The sequence below is a fragment of the Yamadazyma tenuis genome, chromosome 1 (genome assembly GCF_029203305.1).
Source record: "Yamadazyma tenuis chromosome 1, complete sequence".
NCBI lineage: Eukaryota > Fungi > Ascomycota > Pichiomycetes > Serinales > Debaryomycetaceae > Yamadazyma > Yamadazyma tenuis.
Genome location: NC_089461.1, coordinates 246,677 through 263,905, shown reverse-complemented (window position 1 = coordinate 263,905; position 17,229 = coordinate 246,677). Strand labels below are relative to the sequence as shown.

Below are 17,229 nucleotides of genomic sequence, written 5' to 3'. Positions count from 1 at the left end.
GTATAGTAATCGTTAAACAAAGTCATTGGCTGTAATCTTTGCCTTTTCACACAATGACCGGAAAATAGACGTTTGTCTTTGAAACAATGTCCATGGCTTGTCAAACTCTTTGACCTCTCCGTTGTCCATGACAATAATTCTATCATAGTTTAGAATTGTTTGCAACCGATGAGCGATGCACAAAATAGTACGATCACCAAACTGTTCAACAATAATGTTTTGTATTTTGGAGTCGGTTTTGTAGTCGACCGATGATGTGGCTTCATCCAAGAACAAGATCTTGGAGTTCTTCACCAAAGCCCTAGCAAAGGCAATCAACTGTCTCTCTCCTAAAGAGAAGTTATTTCCATCGTCTTCAACCACTGCATCAAGATCAAACTTCAGCGTCTGTTCTTTTGGCTTGGTACCAGCACACTCATCTGGGGTCAAAATTCCAGCCTTTATCAACACTTTCCAGAGTTCTTCATCAGAGCTCTTCTTAAAAGGGTCTAAGTTAGATCTGACTGTTCCTCTGAATAACACTGCTTCCTGAGGAATAATCGATAAATGTGACCTTAACTCCTTTAATCCCAATGTCGAAATATCCACTCCATCTATTTCAATCGACCCTGACGACAACTCTCCAAGTCTGAATAGAACATGGATTATTGATGACTTTCCAGCTCCGGTTCGACCACAAATCCCAATTCTCTCGTTAGGCCTGATATCTAAATTAACGTTCTTGAGAGTATCAGGCAATCCGGGACGATACGCCATGTAGACGTTATTGAACTTTATTTGGCCCTGGTTGGGCCATGATGGTTTTGGAGCCGTCTCAGATATATGGTAAGGTTTCTCCTGAGGAAGGTCAAAGGCAAATTCACACATTCTCTCCACTGAGTTCATCTCATTCTCAAGCTGCGTATAGCTCTGCACAATCAAAGTAAAGAGATTGGGCATGATCAACACATAAGAAAGAAGCAATCCGGTAGAGGCAGCACTGATGTTGAATACTTGAGTAACACACAATAATGTGATGATTAACACAAACAAAAATGCCAATACATTTAAGTGCATAGCCAACCATCTTTGAACTGCATTAACAAGATAGTTGGCCTCGTTCATGTTATCGATGAACATATCATTTCTGTCAATAAAGTAGGGTTCGCTGCCGTATGCCTGGATAACTTCCATACCAGTTAACGATTCGTTGAAGTTGTTGAACACAAACGATCTTTGCACTGCTTCCAAACGTTTGATTTCTCTTGAAGATGCTTGGTAGTAGCTGCCAGCGAACAAAAAGATAGTCACAAGAATAGGAATGGCAATGGCAAACCATGGCAAGTAGCAAATACATAATACCACAGTTCCAACAATCAATGAAGCAGAATGAGACAAGAGTCTCACTTGCTCAATGATCTCATTATCCAAAGAATCGGTGTCTTTGGTGAACCTATTCAAAATTCTTCCAATTGGAGTAGTATCCAAGAATGACATGGGAGTATGCAATAGGTTTTGGACGGCCTTGATGTTCAAGCGTTTGGAACCCACGTTGGTCACATGAATGTAACAGAGAAACTCTGTAATAATGAACAAAAGGGCAAGCACAGCAAACATTACATAGATTCCGATGTAGAACCTATCGGGCTTGTCGAACTTTTGTTCTGTCCAAAAAGATAACCAGGTATTTGTGAACAATTGACAGAAGGCACTTATCGACATTCCCAACAACGCAAAAATCGTGAAAAGAAGAGGATTGAAAGGTTTGGATCCTAGCTTCACATATTGTTTATAGATATCCCAGCTTATGGTGCTGACAGCTCTTCTCTCGTCTTCAATTAACTTTCCTGTCGAGTCATAGTCCTTAGCCTGAATAACAGGTAATTCGTCATTTCCATCTTCCTCGGTGGCTGCAAAATCCGCACTGACTTTCTTCATATCTGTGGTTTGATCTTTGTAACTATAAGAAACCAAATTCATGAAAGCAGAACTAGCCTCCTTCAATTCTTCAACAGTTCCAATATCAATAGACCCATCACCGTTCATGAAGATAATTCTGTCCGCTGCATTGATAAAGGAAAGTTGGTGGGTAGCCAAGATTCGGGTTTTGTCACCTAATGTACCCAAAATACATGATTCCATTATATGCTTTCCCACTCGGGCATCCACAGCACTCAAAACATCATCAAGTAAAACGATATCGTAGTCATTGTAGACAGCTCTTGCCAAGTTTACACGGGCCTTTTGCCCCCCTGATAAAGTAATTCCACGTTCTCCAACCTCCGTTCTGTCGCCAGCGGGTAAGTATTCGAAGTCGTCATTGAGGGAACATGAGTAAATTGCTTGTTGGTACTTCTTCTCATCCAATAAATCCCCAAATAGAATATTGTTTTTGATGGTCTCATTTTGCACCCAATTGGTGGAACACAAAAGAAGGGATCCATTGACGGCCACGGATCCTAATTTCTTGGTCATAAAGCCCGCTAAAGCATTGAGGAACGACGTCTTCCCTGATCCAACCACCCCAGTGACAATAATGAACTCTCCTTTATTGATTTTGATGTTGATTTCCTTTAAGATGAATCCATCAGTAGCGGTTGACTCGGTGGTTTTAGTTTTGTTACTTTTTTTGGTCTTCTTTGTTGGTTCCTCAGTCGGGGCATCTTCGAAAGAGTGCCAGCAGAAGCTAGCATTCTGGACATCAACGACAATTTGATCCTTACTGGAGTCAGAAGGTAATGCATCAGGAAGAATCGAAACATTGGCAGAAATCGAGGTTTCCTTGGAGTTTAAAAACGCTGCCACCCGTCCGAGTGAAATAACGCAGTCGGCAGTGGTACTTACAGCAAGAGGAATGTTTGTGATGAAGAAACCCAAAAGTCCAAACAATGAGACTGCAGAAAAAACGTTTGCAGCATCTTTTCCTTGGTTATCTGTGGTATATAACACCAAGAACGAGGCCATCGATGCGAAGATGGATACTGTAAGTGCAAATGCCATGAGAATATTTCGGATGAACTGGAGATGGTACAACTTTCCCGCTTCCTGCTTTCTGGCGTTCACTATGGTGTCGTAGTAAGGAACCTCCCACGAATAGAACTTGATGACTTTCAAGTGGTGTACCACTTCCTTGATAAGCTTTATGCGTTCATCTGTGAACACCAATGATTTCTTTCTGAGCTTCACCATGAACGCACTTAATCCTGAGAGAAGAAAAGTGAATAGGATGACAACTCCGATTCCCACAGCAGATGGAGCACCGATATAGACTGCCAAAATTGTAATACAAACAATTAATGTCATTGGGAAAGTAAGACATAGTGGAGCAAATCTTATCCCAAACTCTATTTTTGCCAAGTCGGTTGCTACTAAGGTTGTCAACTTAGATGCTGGGTAATCGTGCTTTGACTTGGCATCGGCTTTAAATGATTTGGCGAGAACAAACTTGGTTAAAATCGCCTTCACCTGAGCCGCCGTCAAGATCGAGTAGTACAAGTACTGGTTAGCAAAGAGAAAGCATGTGAAAGATCCAAAGGACGTTCCTAAGGCATACCCAATTCCTTTGCCAATAGGAGAGTCGACACCCAATTGTCTCGATTGTACAAACCCAATGAGTTTCCTGGAAAGTAACGGCATTGCCGAGCTCCCGGTGTCACAGAGAAGCAAAGCCCCCACCGCGTACAAGTACCGGAACCTGAAAGTATCAAATAATGATAAAATTAACATCCATGTAGTTGTCTCACCCGATGAGCTGCGAGCAAGTCGAGCAGCAAAGTGCGTTTCGAACTTTCGATGGAGGTGATCCACCTTCATATCGTGTGGCAAGTAGAACAAGTCTGTGGCCTCTATTGTACGCTTATATCCAACTTTCAAGAGACGAAACACCCATACGAAGAAAAGTCGATTCAAAATGCCTGAGTGGTCGTAGGCAACTCGGTCTTCGGGGCCCGTGATGGGAGGAACTCGCTTACTCATAAGGAATGAAAACCATCGCTTCTGGTAGAGTATGGGCTGGCGCTCCAAGTCGTGTTTTTCGCTCATTTGGCTTAAGTTATAACAATTTAGCTGTGCAAAAGAAACGCAGCTGATTAAATAGATTATTTATTTTTTGGACGCACCCGCATTTGGATCGGTTTACGTTTCCTGTTGGTGGAAAAAGGTCGTTATTGGTAGAAATAGCGGTGCGAGTGCCAAGAGACGCTTGGCAGATGTATTGAGTGAACAGCATTGCTATAAGGAGTGGTAGGCCTATGGACACCATTTTAAAAGGACCATTTCGGTGGGGTCACAACCCACGCAAATGGAGAGGAATCAAGAAATACGCATCTACTTAGGAGGAAGGAAATGCGATGGGAACGGATAGAAATGTAGAAGTGAGGTTTAGTGTTTTTAGTGCTTTTGACTTGGCATATTCTGCAATGCAGTCCATATATTAGTCGCACTCTCTTAATCTGAATGTCGCGTTCTGCGAAGCTAAAATTTGTAGGAAATTAAATCCGTAGGCATGTGAATTATGGCTTGTATCGACTAAAGGTGGAAGTCATTCGTTCTTGAATAAGCCAATCTTTAGGTGAAAGAAAAAATAGCATCAGCTAAAGTTTTGCCGAAGAGGGCAAAAATTATAAAGATGGATCAAGTGTGCGGTAGCAACCCTACAATTCGTTCTTCGCGGAGAAAAAACTGTTCAGTTGGTAAAAAATACTTAAGTTTACAAAGGAAAAGTATCTAAGATCAACTGGATTTCACCTTAGCGAATTCAAAACACAGTCATTCTTTAAAGCCTAAAGATTTACCAACAGAGTTCATCGTGCTATCCACTCTCCAAGGTGGGTTCAGGTGTACGAAATTAAAGAAATATTCATGATCTTTAGGTTTTCCTTCCTCTGGATTAGCCAAAGGGTTGTCGTTTTATCTTCGCAGAAAACAACATTCCGTTTAAGAGAGTACGAATAAACTTTATATGGGCGGGCTTAATTACAGGACTAAAGAAATAGCCGAAGAGCTATCTTTATTGTTGGCCCGTTTAAATCGTAGACACATTTCTTGTGGACTAATACAAGTATTGCCAGCTAGAGATTTTGAACTACTTCAAGCTAGAAATAAAACGTTATATTTTACGTGATGCAATAAGATCTGATTGCCAATCTGTCCCCACCTTTTGTCTTTGTCTACGATCGCTATTGACGACGTGTGAGCCATCTGAAACTACTCTCCATGCTCCTGTTAGCACATGCTCCTGGGCATGCATTCGGTCGCTCAGGTAAATAACCAAATGCACGACCTCCCATTACAGCGATAGTTTACTATTGTATAATCAGGGTTCTATCTGCTTAGCGACTTGCGGACACCAGAATCACTATAGAACAAATACAAATATTCGCCTAGGTAAATCAGCCACACTTGAAGCACTGAGATCTGCGGTGTGGTTAAGCTGGAGTCCAATGTACTCCCTGGTCTCCAGGCTGGAATGTCAACAGACCGCCTCTGTCGCCCAACACCTTTGCCACGCAGCAGAGCCTCGGTCAGCGCACCCAACCACAATTGGGAACTTTACGCTACACTGAGTCGGGTAAAGATCCCAGCCCCAAAATGGAAAAAGAGGCGAGCACAAAAAAAGAAAAATTACCACAGCTCCTCCCAGCCTAAAACGCCGAGTCGAAACCCTTCTTATTGTTCACTATTGTCAAACACGAGAAATTTGAAAAATAAAATATTTTCCAGCCCTCACATCTACTCTAAATACGAACAAAGCTTATCAAAAAAATTGTCTCCACATAATAACACCGTACCAATAAATAATGTATTGGTCTATTCACATCAAATCATTATATTCGTTATCAATCTGATAATTCAAAAAATCATCAAAATCATTGTTCTTCACACTCTCATGTGCCTTGTCTGTAATCTTCTTCTCTTTCACTAACTCGTGAATGAGCTCATCATTCACCTTGAATGAATAAGGATTAGCCTCAAACATCGACTGCACAAGCAGCTGCACCTCCTTGTAATCAAAATCCCGATTGAAGATCTTGTTGAGCTCCTTGGTAATAAATTTCCACTTCTCAACTTCGTATTTGTCGATAAGCTTCTTGAGAGCCAAGTTCAATTCCAGACTCCAGCTGGAAGAGTTGTTGTTTCCTTGTTGCCCTATTATCACCTGGTAGCGATTCCGGGCAGCAAGATACGACCCCACTTTGGTGATTTCGGCGATTTCCACCCAGTTCTTACCATTGCGTTTGAGGTTTATAATCATTTCGTCTTGTTGCACAGTGAATTTGGACTTTCTCTTACTGCGTTTTTGTTGCATCTGCTGATTGAAGTTAGGTCGGTTCGGTACTTTGACGAGTGGTGGCGCTGGTAAGAATGCAGAAATCTTCTCCATAAACAGTTGGGGGGTGTAAGCGGTGGATGTCTGGAGGGTGCCCGGATGAGGTACGGCGGCGGCAGCTGCAGCTGCAGCTGCAGCTGTGTAGGTGGCGGCAGCGCTTCCGAATGGATTGGCAGCAGCAAATGAAGTGTTGGCCAAACTATTATTATAGTTGTAGGACAAATGAGGGTTCTGGGTCCCAAAGTTCTGAGCTCCAAAGTTCTGGTACTCCATGGGGTACATAATGGGAGCATTAATAGTAGGCAAATAGGGCAACATCATAGGAGGGTCCATTTTGGAGCAAACAACCAAATGGCAGATGTGAGAAAAAAAGTGGGATTCCCTAGGTTCTTAAATAAAAATACGACTTATTTTTTGCATGCCCCCAAAAAATTTTCGTAAATCACACTTCGGTGGTGAAACATGCCAGTGCATTACCGGATTGGATGTTGGTTATGCAGCCACTGTGATGGTTACGTAGACCTTCGCCGGGCCCGCCTTGGGGAAGATAACACATCCTCGTGGTGCTGAGGTTTGTGACATACTCTCCAATAGAGATACCAGATGCTTGAAACCCCCAAATAAAAACAATACTCATAGGCCTTATCATCTAAGTTTCAAATGTTATCAGTTGACCCATAGAATTATCGGTTAAGGTATTTTATAGACAGCCTCATTAAGCGGCCCTATTATTTACACGATTCGTTCTTTGTGTAGGTCAACGCTGCGGCGCTTAATACCGGACAGCAGGAATCGTCCTCAAAGTGGCCTGACCTATGCGAGGAGAAATGCCGCTATCTCCGTAGTGTATGGTTATAGACCGCCATATGTGATAGAATGCGCTGTGCGTCCGAAACAGGTGATCATTGTCAAACTAGGCTGCATAGTAACTCGGGCTGGTCCGTAGCGTGGTTGACCAAACGCACGCGCACCCGCAGAACTATCACTTCCACGACGCACCCGGGTCTAGACCCTGGTCATCCTGCGCGCTTAGATCTAAATCGCCTTGTCCTTCGGAACGCACCCCGGGTTAGGTAGCAAGTCTGCTTAAGAAAGCCCCGTCACAAATTCACCGAGGTTGTTTAATGACCACTGCTCTCTTTGCTTTTGTTGAACCCGCCTCGATCTGCCTACCGAATTGGGGGCCTATCGCGAACAATTACCCTATTTGGCCCCGGCACGTCGACTAAATATTTGGTTTTGCGCCAGCTACTCGTACTCCAAACACCACCAAACACTTCCACCTCCCATTGTATACTAGTAATTATACTTCGTCTATCATCTTTAACGCCCCCATCAGTTCCCGTTATGAACGATCAAAACCCTCTTTAGCGGTTTAAGCTTTCTTCAGTCCCGAAACTCTACCTCCAAGGCGGAGCGCTTCCCCAAATTTCCGCATTCGTATGCTATAATTAATCACACCCTTCTAACAACTAACTTTGCAAATCGATAATTCCCATTCCACAAACAACTCCGTGATGCGATCTCGACGGTACTTGGAAATGACAGTACTTCTCATGCTCCTACTAATGGTAGCCAAACTCTTAACCATGCCTCCACCCGTTAACCGCCTCCAGCGGCCGGAGATGGAGATTCTAAATGACAACAAGGTGGTGACAGCGGTGGTGGTAGCCCGCCAATCTCGACTTTTTCTGTCTGCCGCTTCCATTGGGCCCTTGGTGCCGGGCGAGGGAGAGACGGTGGAGTCGCTCTGGTTCCATTCATCACTCATGTTCAACTATTACCTCGTGTACAAACACAAACTGATAGATGTTTTACAGGACCACGACGAGGTGGTGATCGACTTCAATAAAGGTCTTGCCATCCGTGACACGATGCTGGTGGACCTCGGGTTCGGCTTGTGGTACAATACCATCTCCCCGGCTCAGCTACAAGATGACATCCCCGTGGTGCGCGCCATTGACGTGTTATACGGCCTCCAGACCCAGCTCCAAGACGAGCGCCCGCACTGGCGCCATGTGCCGTTGAATCTTGATAATTTGCATTTCTTCAAGATTTCTGCCCAAGAGGCCGCCCAGTACATGCCCGAGCTCAAGCGTATCCATAACATGAAGCAGGGTGTGCTCAAGGCCTCCGCTCACCGCTTTAAAATGTTTCAGGTTAGTGACCTCCACTTTGCCAACGGCTACGTCGACTCCGACACCGACAAATTAATCTCTGCCGGCGTGGCCAAGGAATCTCCCGACCTCATTATTATCAACGGAGACTTGGTGGAGTTCCAGCTGATATCACGGCACCAATTGACGGGAGTTCTCCTTAGTGCCCTAAATGTGTTTATACGGCAAAAGGTGCCGTTCGTGGTGAATTGGGGCGAGAGCGACTACCTCTCTCCCGACATGGTACGCTCGCTCGAGTTTGTCGCGAGCTTGCCGTACTGCATCAACACCATTGACACCACCCGCAAGATTCACGGTTGGACCAACTACAACTACAAGATCTACGCCGATGAAGAGGTGTTGGGGGTGGTGCTGGTACTCGACTCCCACCAGAATAATATTAAAAACAACCAGATCAACTCGATGTACCGATTCAACACCCCCGATCTTCCTATCGATACATTCAAGTTGGCGTTTGTGCACTATCCGCTTCCCAACTTCCGCCCCGTGGGGAAGTTTGCCATCGTGGGAGACTACAACGAGAAGGGCCCGTTGAACACATCAACGGACCAGACGTTTATCAATGATTTTTTAATGATGGGCTACAACGTGATTCTGGCGAGCCACGAGCACACAAACGACGGGTGTATTTTCCACCAGGACGATAGTGATAAGGTGCTTAGGCTGGTGTGGCTTTGTTATAGTTCGGTGGCAGGGCTGCAGGCGACGGCTCCGGATGGATTTGACCGCCGGTTGCGGGTTTTTGAGATCAAAAATAAGCGGTTACTTAGTTGGAAGATAGTGGACGGAAAGGGGTTCCACTATCTGGTGATTAAGCAGTTTTAGGTTAGTTTGTTTTAGGTTTGGACAAAACTGTAGGTAATACATTTTTTGGGACGAGATTACCGCGCAGCCACCGCCAGACGACCCTAGCGCCAGGCCAAAATCAGCGCGCGCTTTTCAGCATTTCTCTTCGCACTGTCTCATCGCAAAAATACTTCATCTCTTCGTCACCATGGGAAAGGCTAAAAAAACTAGAAAGTTCGCCGCTGTCAAGCGTGTCATCAACGCCAAAGACATCAAGAAGTCCGTCTCCAAGCCCCAAAAGTCCGACCCTGAGCTCACCCGGTCGGTACCCCAGGTCTCGTCCGCTTTGTTCTTCCAATATAACCAAAGCATTAAACCTCCATACCAAATTCTCATCGATACAAACTTCATTAACTTCTCGATCCAAAAGAAAATCGACATAATCCACGGGCTCATGGAATGCACCATGGCCAAGTGTATCCCCATCATCACCGACTGTGTGATGGCCGAATTGGAAAAGTTGGGGCCTAAATACAGAATCGCTCTTAAGCTCGCTAAAGACCCACGAATCCAGAGACTCACTTGCTCCCACAAAGGTATCTACGCCGATGATTGTATCGTCAATCGGGTGATGCAACACAAGTGCTTTGTGGTGGCCACTAATGATGCTGACCTTAAGCGTCGGATTAGAAAAATTCCCGGTATTCCTATTATGGGTGTTGGGGCCAGAGCTTATGTGATTGAGCGGTTGCCCGATGTTTTCTAGGTTTGTGGATTCTCGCAAACTTGGTTTTTTTGCAACAATGGGTTTTTCTGCTACACATCCTGCTGCTCCAACTATACGCTCTCCCACCATGCCCTCCACCGCATCGACACCCCTATCGACACCCATTTCAGGGTCGGCCTCCAGTTCTGGCGATTTCCAGAGAAACTTTATTACCTCTGGATCTCCCATTCGCAACTCTACCGTCAACCGCTTTCTCGTGTCTCCTGATCCACCTGAGTCCGATGACGAGCTCCGGGCATGGTCTGGGACTATTCCCGGTACCAGGGCCGAAGTGGTGGCCAAATTGGCACAAAACTTGGCGGTTTTGAAGCGGTTGAAACTCACACCCACCCCCCACCATGTGGCACAAAACTTCAGCAAACTCTCATTGATAATGTCTTACTTCCAGATCGTCAACCAACTCGAGCAGCTCAACCACCTGATTGATTTGCACAACTTAAAGACATCGATTTGTCTCAAAAGCTGTGTTGGGTTGTTAGCAGCTCTTGATGCTCCACAAACCACAGATGCAGTTCCAGTTGCCCTGGCAAATATCAACGCCGATCTCTCGTTCGACAGTTTCTAACCCTCTCTTATCAAAACAGATCTCCCACCAGAGTTCGCAGAGTGATACATCATATTTGTCCAAATATATAAACCCCATATTCTCTCTTCTCTGCAACTATGGTCGACCTTGCCTCCCTCAAAAGATCCTTTTCCAGCCTCTCCCTAGGATCCCACAAACGTCACCGCCCTGACCTCACGAGTCTCGACAGCGTTATTCCCTTGTCCCAGGAGTTGGTACCATTCGAATTGGTCTCACCTGCCTCAGTTATCACCACAAATGATATATCATATCCCCAGCCTCCCACAACTGTCCCCAAGCCTTTCACTATCGCCAGGAAACCCCCACCCATACCTTCGTTCACCCCGTTCAGTCTCCAGATGGTGGCTGCAAAACTGCCAGTGGTAGTCAAAAAACCCTCACTCAAGAGCTTGAAAGCCGCCACCAAAGCAAAGGTTTCATTGTCGTTCAAGCACTTTTCTCGAAACTTTTCTGAGTACTCCAAGGAAATCTTTCAGCTTTTTGGCCAAAAGTCAATCAAACAACTGCCATTTGACGTGGTGGTTGTAACGAAGCCACCTGAGCTCGCTTGTACCGGCCAAGAAAAACTGGTCGTGCGTGCCGCCAAACCTCATCGGCCAGACTGTGGGACAGAAGTTGACGGAATTCGGGGGGCGTTGCTCTATTTGTTGGCGAGAGACGCGGAGTACCTAGACATCGATACGGATATAGCGTCGTTGTTCCTCCGGCTCGATATCTAAGCGGTCGAGTGAACTGTGGCCATCGTACTGTGGTACGTCCATGGTGCGACAGCACCGCCAGTGAGCGCTCGCGTTCCTTCCGTGCCGCGCCCTGCGTTGTGGCTGAAGTTTCTCGTTCTTTTGCATCTTCGGAAAACAAGAAAAAACTGGGCCTTTTTTACCTGACCAGCTTTTTCTATTTGTTTTCTTCACTTCCATAATGGCAGACAACGAAAGGGTCTACTACTCTACCGGTAGAGGAGGTGCCGGGAATATCACGTCCTCAAAACAAGTGCCTTCTCCAAAACTCGTTCCTCAAGGCTCCAATACTCCACAATTGAATAATGATTTCATCAGTACAGGAAGAGGAGGATTTGGAAATATCGTTAAAAATGATGATCCCAAATTGACCCGAAAGTTGCAAGATGTCGATGGACACAATGAAATCCATCCTGTCACCTCCAACAAGTCTTTTATTGGAAGAGGAGGATACGGGAATTTCATCAACGCCGACAAAAAGAAAGACAGAAGAGACTCGAGTCCAGAAAACTTGTACACGGTGGTTTCCAATGGCCCTGACAACCCAAACAGCAAGTCTTTCCTCTCCAAAGTTACTGGCTTCTTCAAAAAGTAGTAGAATCACATACTGAGCTTTTGCTAATGATATACGAAAAATCTACACATCTCTTAATATGTATACATTTATTGTTGTAACAAAAACTCTCTCAACTTGTCTAAGGCCTTGAACCGATGGCTGATGGTGTTTTTCACCGATTTGTCCATCTCAGCATACGTTTGGTTGAAGCCATTGGGTTCAAAAATTGAATCCCATCCAAAATTAGTATGTCCTCTGCTATCAACTATTTTTCCTTCGGTCACCCCCTGGAATAGCCTGACTTCCTTCCCAGGTCCCTCGCAGTACCCAAACGTACAAATGGCTTTTGCACCTTTATCTTCAAACTTGTAAAGCATATCCACCAATCCTGTCAATCCCACCAGATTCACAAACCATTTGATATAAGGGCCTGGTAAACCCTTCATGGCATCGTACCCCAAACATGTATCTTCCACCATCACTGGACCGTTGATGAGTTCTGCTGCAGTTTTGGCCTTGCGAGCCGTCACCTCTTCAACGGTTCCTTGATACTCGTCCAAGTCCAACGCAGCGTTGACGATGGTGAACTTGCCCACATTGCTCTTGCCGTCAGTTTCACCGGCCAAGATAGCCACTACTTCCTTGAGCTTGTTCTTGTTGCCTGTTACAAAGGTAATGGTTGACATTGTGAGTCAAAATTGAGACGCGAGAAACCAGTGAGAAACCCGTGAGTAACACCACTAGAACAATTGTTTGAAAAACTCCTAGGACATGAATTCACTGAAAACTGGTTCATGCTTAGTGCTGTTTTGTTCTGGTTTCTGGAATCATTAATGTATGCATTCTATTTACAGTATATACCTCTACTTCCCCAATCTCTTCATCAATGCCCGTTGGGCTCTTCTTCTCTTTCTTAACTTGTGCTTCTTCATCTTCAATCTTCTCTTTCTCATCACCGAGTCCATGTACATTGTGTTGTCTTCTTCGGAGATTGGATTAGGAGTGTCCCAGTCCCAATTGGTATTCACTTGACTCAGTATCAACAGTGGTTTCACGGTCTGGAAGAGTTTAAACCCAGGGAAAATCATCCCAGAGGAAGGACGTGCGAAGCTTGTTGTGCTCATGAATCTGGCCGCCCCTATGCTCAGACTCACCATACGTGAAAAGAGTCCTGGTCTCAACATGGTGGTGGTTCCTGAAAATTTTTCTGCTTCTCAAAAAAAGCGCGAGTTGAACCTAGTTAAACAGATGCTCGATGTTGATGATCATGTCGTTAGAACACTCAATGACGGCTCCCAGAATCCCCACCAAGGCGTTGCTGGAGCTCACGTGACCTCCCATGCTGCTGGGCCAGTGTAGGACGTCCCACTTCAACCCCCGGGTGTTCAACACCACTTCTGTGTTCAAAGGAAGCATCCCACACACTGGGTTCCCTTGACACCCAAAACTCTGTTTAGACGGATATTTGATGTAGTTGACTCCCTTGCGAAGAAGAAACACAATATCGTCGGGGGTGATAAAGCGGAAACTGTTTTGCACAAACTGCTGGGCGAGCTGGATCACCTGGTTTATTGAGTGAACTGTCTGATCAAACCGTCCCCCCAACCCGTTTAAAATGTACATATCTACCGACACCTGTGCCGGCTCCAATTGGATGAACTCCAAGCCCTTGTTCGACTCAATTGGTTCGTAGAGTAGCCCTCTAGTTGTTTCTGACTGGAAATATATCATCAGCAACCTCATGGATTTCATGAAATCACTGGCGTACTGGGTGTATTGCGGAATCACAATACAACCATGTTGTTCATAAAACTGCTGAACATCCGCCTTCAACGAGTCCAAGTCACCAACGATGAAGTCGGGTACAAACTCCTCTGTGCGCTGGTGCTTTTTCCAGTACTCAAAGAGCCTGTTGGCACCTCCGTCAGCACATATGTGTAATTTTGTATTGCGCCAAAGCCCCTCAAGGTCAATCAGATGTATCTCCTGGTTGAGAACTATCAAACTCGAATTTCCCACCTCCCTGTCTTTGAAAATGAGAGGCTCGATGACGTGAGCGTCTTCTGGGGCTACTACCTCCAAGTTATCTGGGTTCTCTATCACTTCTGCTTCCTGGTCCATAATTGTAAGTATCCTTCAAGCGCGCGAACAAAAGTTAAAAACTCAACCTCCAACTCACTGAAGAAACAATGGCAGAAAGACTACAGAATGGCACCAGCGCCAACGATGGGCTGCTTGGTCAACCCCTGTCCATAGTTCCCCGAGACGTGCGGTTGTTGCACTTGATTTTCGCCACTCAAGGCATTCAGAACTACGAAGACCATGTTCCCATACAACTCATGGACTTTGCACATCGTATGTCTATTTCATCCCATTCACCTCCCCCAGCACATTACTAACGCTCTAGGATACACAAAGGCGGTCTTGAAAGATGCATTGACGTATAACGACCATGCAAAACCCGTCAACGTCAATACCAACTTGAATGCCAACACAAATACCACTGTCAACACCGACGATATACGGTTGGCCATAGCCGCCCGCACAAACTACCAGTTCAAGCCGACTCCTCCGAAAGAGTTGTTGTTGGAGTTGGCCCATGAGAGAAATTCAAAGCCATTACCCCAAGTGTCGCCTAGATGGGGATTAAACTTGCCACCAGAAAAGAATTGCTTGACGGCGAGAAACTGGGATGACTTGGATGAGGAAGATGAGGATGAGCCTGGTAAGAAACGACCACGGGCATGAATCTATCCATTCAGTGAATACCTGATTTCACGTTCAGGTGATACTTGAGTATATTTCAGCCCTTACTGAACATACGTATCCCATTTCACCACGGGCGTACTCTACATGGACCCGAACCCTACGCTTCAGCCACTACGGACCCTCCACACCTGTCGTGCTCACTATGTACACATGCACTGTAATATATATCTACTCCACTCGGTGCGTAATTTTTCAAAAAGAGGCTAATGCGAATCGAAAATAAATCAACAAACTAAGTAATACCAGTGAATGCTTCATACTACTATCTCTTCGATTCCCGAGTACGTACACATCCATCAATGGATACCTCGTGTTCCATTGCATTGCCAATCTCATTACTAACGTGTTTATAGAGCAAAAGAAGAATACATCGGTTCTTCCTTGATCGAAAGAACAGGTAGGCTCTATACCTTTTATGACTTGGGACCAGCCGATTTGTGTAATATCCACAAACAATCGGTCAACTCAAAAACAGAGGTCGGCACCTTTCTCTATTTCACGGGGATTGATACGTCCAATTCAGCCTCCATTGCTGCCCAGCTTCAAACCTTGGCTAACTTGATCACTTCCAAATCTCAATACTGGTTTGGCGAAAAGAAACACTGGAAGGTACCTGAGTTGACATACTGCAGCTATAATGCATTCTCGAAGGTCGACATGAGAGTCACCGTCCATATTCCTGGGAAGTTTGAGAATCAAATTGTCAGTAACGACGGTAAGTTGTTGAACCACAACAGTGACGACGAGGTCAATCGTTTCTGGTTGGAAACGTTTGTTAGCTCCATAGTGAGGTCATTGGTCGACGGTGACGAAGATGACTCCAACAAGATTGGTGGTCTTGTGGAGGTCAGAAAGCAGAATCCGTTTGGGTCTACCACAGTTCTTGATAACTTCTTGGACGGTTTCGAGACCTTGTTCTTTGATGGGCCTAAGTTGGGATGCAACGTCGAGATTCCTCAGCCCACCTTGATCTACAACTACTTGGTCGATGGGTTCGTGAAGTGTGTGGAATTGACGCAGTGTTATGATAAAGCGTTGGAAATTTTATGGAGATTGTACGCCAATGAGTCAGGTGTCATTAGCTTGATCGCCAAAATATACTTGTTGAAAGATGAGGAGATCAAGGCGGTTCAGATCATGAACGAAGGTATCACCAAGAATGAGAGAGACTCGGACTTGTTGTTGCTCCAAGCCCAATTCTGTATCGATAAAAAGAGATACGATATTGCTTTACACTTGGCCAGACAAGCAGTCAAATCCTCACCGGCCGATTTCAAGTCCTGGTCGATGTTGGTGAGAGTCTACACAAAGTTAAACGACTTTGAAAATGCCTTATTGACGTTAAACTCGTGTCCGATGAACTCACATAAAGAGAAGTATACCTTGAAAAGAGTGGTTCCTTTGAAAGGCAACGATGATCTCCACTTGCCCTCGCCTGTTGATGTTGTGTTGGACGAAGTATCCAACTTGCAAATAAACGAAGTCACGTATGAACAGAGAAATTTGGATCCGCAGTTGTCAAACCTCCCGGCTGCTAATTTGAAGTCGACATTCGCAAAGGCCTATGACTTGTTGACCGATATCGTTGTGAAAACCGGCTGGGAATCGTTGTTGAAGTACAGAGCCAAGGTGTTTGTAATGGAAGAGGAGTACAGAAAGGACAAGTCCAGTAGTGCCCAAGTTGTCAACGGCCAAAAGAATGGTGACCACAAAAGAAACGGATCTTCCTCCTCGCGCTTGAACGTCGATACCAACGAAACCGAGGATGTTTCTTCCACCATTGCTGTGAAGTCACCAAAAGCTCTGCTCGGTGAAGATAATAGTTCGGCTGTCACATTGGACCAGAATGAAGATGCTGAAAACCTCGAAACGGAATTTAGAAAAAAGAGATTATGTGAAAGATGGTTGGACAATTTATTCATGTTGTTATACGAAGATTTGAGAGCCTACACCATGTGGCAAGCAGAATATGTACATTTCCAAGCCCAACAAATGGAGTACAAGAAAACGACCTTGGAATGGGAGATTTTGGGAACCATAGCCTTCAGATTAAAACACTATAAAGAGGGCTCTATTGCGTTTGCCAACGCTCTAAGTGGCCGGTTCTCTGCTAGGTCTACCAGGGAGATGTTGAGATATTACCAGATAGAAAGAACCAAAACCTTGTTGAAGAACTCCATGAACCAGTCGCAAGTGCAATTGAATTCTCACCCACTGAACCCAAGCAAACAAGTTAATCAACTAAACGAAAAAATTTTGGAATGCTGTATCAAACTATTCGTGTGGAATCACCGGTGGTACTGTGACTTCTCTCCCTCTTTGGTCTTAAGCTTGAATGACTTGGTTTCCAAAGATGGGTTGATTAAAATCCAATCTTTAATTCAAGCAGTCTACTCAAACAACATCAACAATAAAGATTCCGCGTCTTTAGCTGCTAACCATGGAATTACCGATATGATGGAAGATATCTACCGTTTCCAGAAACTATACAATATCAATGGGTCTGATAATTAACTTTTATAGT

The 17,229-nt window shown here is 44.9% G+C and overlaps 11 protein-coding genes across 11 annotated transcripts; 6 read left to right on the top strand and 5 right to left on the bottom strand. All coding sequences in view use genetic code 12, as the record gives it.

Annotated features, from left to right (window-relative positions):
* Positions 1 to 12: 12 nt before the first annotated feature.
* On the bottom strand, positions 13 to 4,020 carry PSN45_000134 (uncharacterized protein; the record flags this gene model as incomplete). Its single annotated transcript, XM_006687572.2, has 1 exon — positions 13 to 4,020. One exon carries the CDS (start codon positions 4,018 to 4,020, stop codon positions 13 to 15), a length of 4,008 nt encoding a protein of 1,335 aa, XP_006687635.1.
* Positions 4,021 to 5,791: 1,771 nt separating this feature from the next.
* On the bottom strand, positions 5,792 to 6,628 carry ADF1 (actin depolymerizing factor, cofilin; the record flags this gene model as incomplete). Its single annotated transcript, XM_006687571.2, has 1 exon — positions 5,792 to 6,628. One exon carries the CDS (start codon positions 6,626 to 6,628, stop codon positions 5,792 to 5,794), a length of 837 nt encoding a protein of 278 aa, XP_006687634.2.
* Positions 6,629 to 7,896: 1,268 nt separating this feature from the next.
* SIA1 (purple acid phosphatase) lies at positions 7,897 to 9,309 on the top strand (the record flags this gene model as incomplete). Its single annotated transcript, XM_006687570.2, has 1 exon — positions 7,897 to 9,309. The coding sequence occupies one exon, from the start codon at positions 7,897 to 7,899 to the stop codon at positions 9,307 to 9,309; it is 1,413 nt and encodes a 470-aa protein (XP_006687633.1).
* Positions 9,310 to 9,478: 169 nt separating this feature from the next.
* On the top strand, positions 9,479 to 10,036 carry FCF1 (rRNA-processing protein fcf1; the record flags this gene model as incomplete). Its single annotated transcript, XM_006688638.1, has 1 exon — positions 9,479 to 10,036. One exon carries the CDS (start codon positions 9,479 to 9,481, stop codon positions 10,034 to 10,036), a length of 558 nt encoding a protein of 185 aa, XP_006688701.1.
* An 88-nt stretch (positions 10,037 to 10,124) lies between these two features.
* PSN45_000130 (uncharacterized protein) lies at positions 10,125 to 10,622 on the top strand (the record flags this gene model as incomplete). Its single annotated transcript, XM_006687569.2, has 1 exon — positions 10,125 to 10,622. One exon carries the CDS (start codon positions 10,125 to 10,127, stop codon positions 10,620 to 10,622), a length of 498 nt encoding a protein of 165 aa, XP_006687632.2.
* Positions 10,623 to 11,561: 939 nt separating this feature from the next.
* On the top strand, positions 11,562 to 11,975 carry PSN45_000129 (uncharacterized protein; the record flags this gene model as incomplete). The annotated part of the gene is made up of 1 exon (XM_006687568.1): positions 11,562 to 11,975. One exon carries the CDS (start codon positions 11,562 to 11,564, stop codon positions 11,973 to 11,975), a length of 414 nt encoding a protein of 137 aa, XP_006687631.1.
* Positions 11,976 to 12,043: 68 nt separating this feature from the next.
* Positions 12,044 to 12,622, bottom strand: HAM1 (nucleoside triphosphate pyrophosphohydrolase ham1; the record flags this gene model as incomplete). The annotated part of the gene is made up of 1 exon (XM_006688636.1): positions 12,044 to 12,622. The coding sequence occupies one exon, from the start codon at positions 12,620 to 12,622 to the stop codon at positions 12,044 to 12,046; it is 579 nt and encodes a 192-aa protein (XP_006688699.1).
* Positions 12,623 to 12,799: 177 nt separating this feature from the next.
* PSN45_000127 (uncharacterized protein) lies at positions 12,800 to 13,120 on the bottom strand (the record flags this gene model as incomplete). Its single annotated transcript, XM_066157400.1, has 2 exons — positions 12,800 to 12,963; positions 13,096 to 13,120. The coding sequence occupies 2 exons, from the start codon at positions 13,118 to 13,120 to the stop codon at positions 12,800 to 12,802; spliced, it is 189 nt and encodes a 62-aa protein (XP_066013497.1).
* Positions 13,121 to 13,172: 52 nt separating this feature from the next.
* THI80 (thiamine pyrophosphokinase) lies at positions 13,173 to 14,057 on the bottom strand (the record flags this gene model as incomplete). Its single annotated transcript, XM_006687566.1, has 1 exon — positions 13,173 to 14,057. One exon carries the CDS (start codon positions 14,055 to 14,057, stop codon positions 13,173 to 13,175), a length of 885 nt encoding a protein of 294 aa, XP_006687629.1.
* Positions 14,058 to 14,125: 68 nt separating this feature from the next.
* Positions 14,126 to 14,684, top strand: TAF9 (Transcription initiation factor TFIID subunit 9; the record flags this gene model as incomplete). Its single annotated transcript, XM_006687565.2, has 2 exons — positions 14,126 to 14,291; positions 14,344 to 14,684. 2 exons carry the CDS (start codon positions 14,126 to 14,128, stop codon positions 14,682 to 14,684), a joined length of 507 nt encoding a protein of 168 aa, XP_006687628.1.
* Positions 14,685 to 14,954: 270 nt separating this feature from the next.
* Positions 14,955 to 17,219, top strand: BUD7 (bud site selection protein; the record flags this gene model as incomplete). The annotated part of the gene is made up of 2 exons (XM_006687564.1): positions 14,955 to 14,986; positions 15,059 to 17,219. 2 exons carry the CDS (start codon positions 14,955 to 14,957, stop codon positions 17,217 to 17,219), a joined length of 2,193 nt encoding a protein of 730 aa, XP_006687627.1.
* Positions 17,220 to 17,229: the final 10 nt, after the last annotated feature.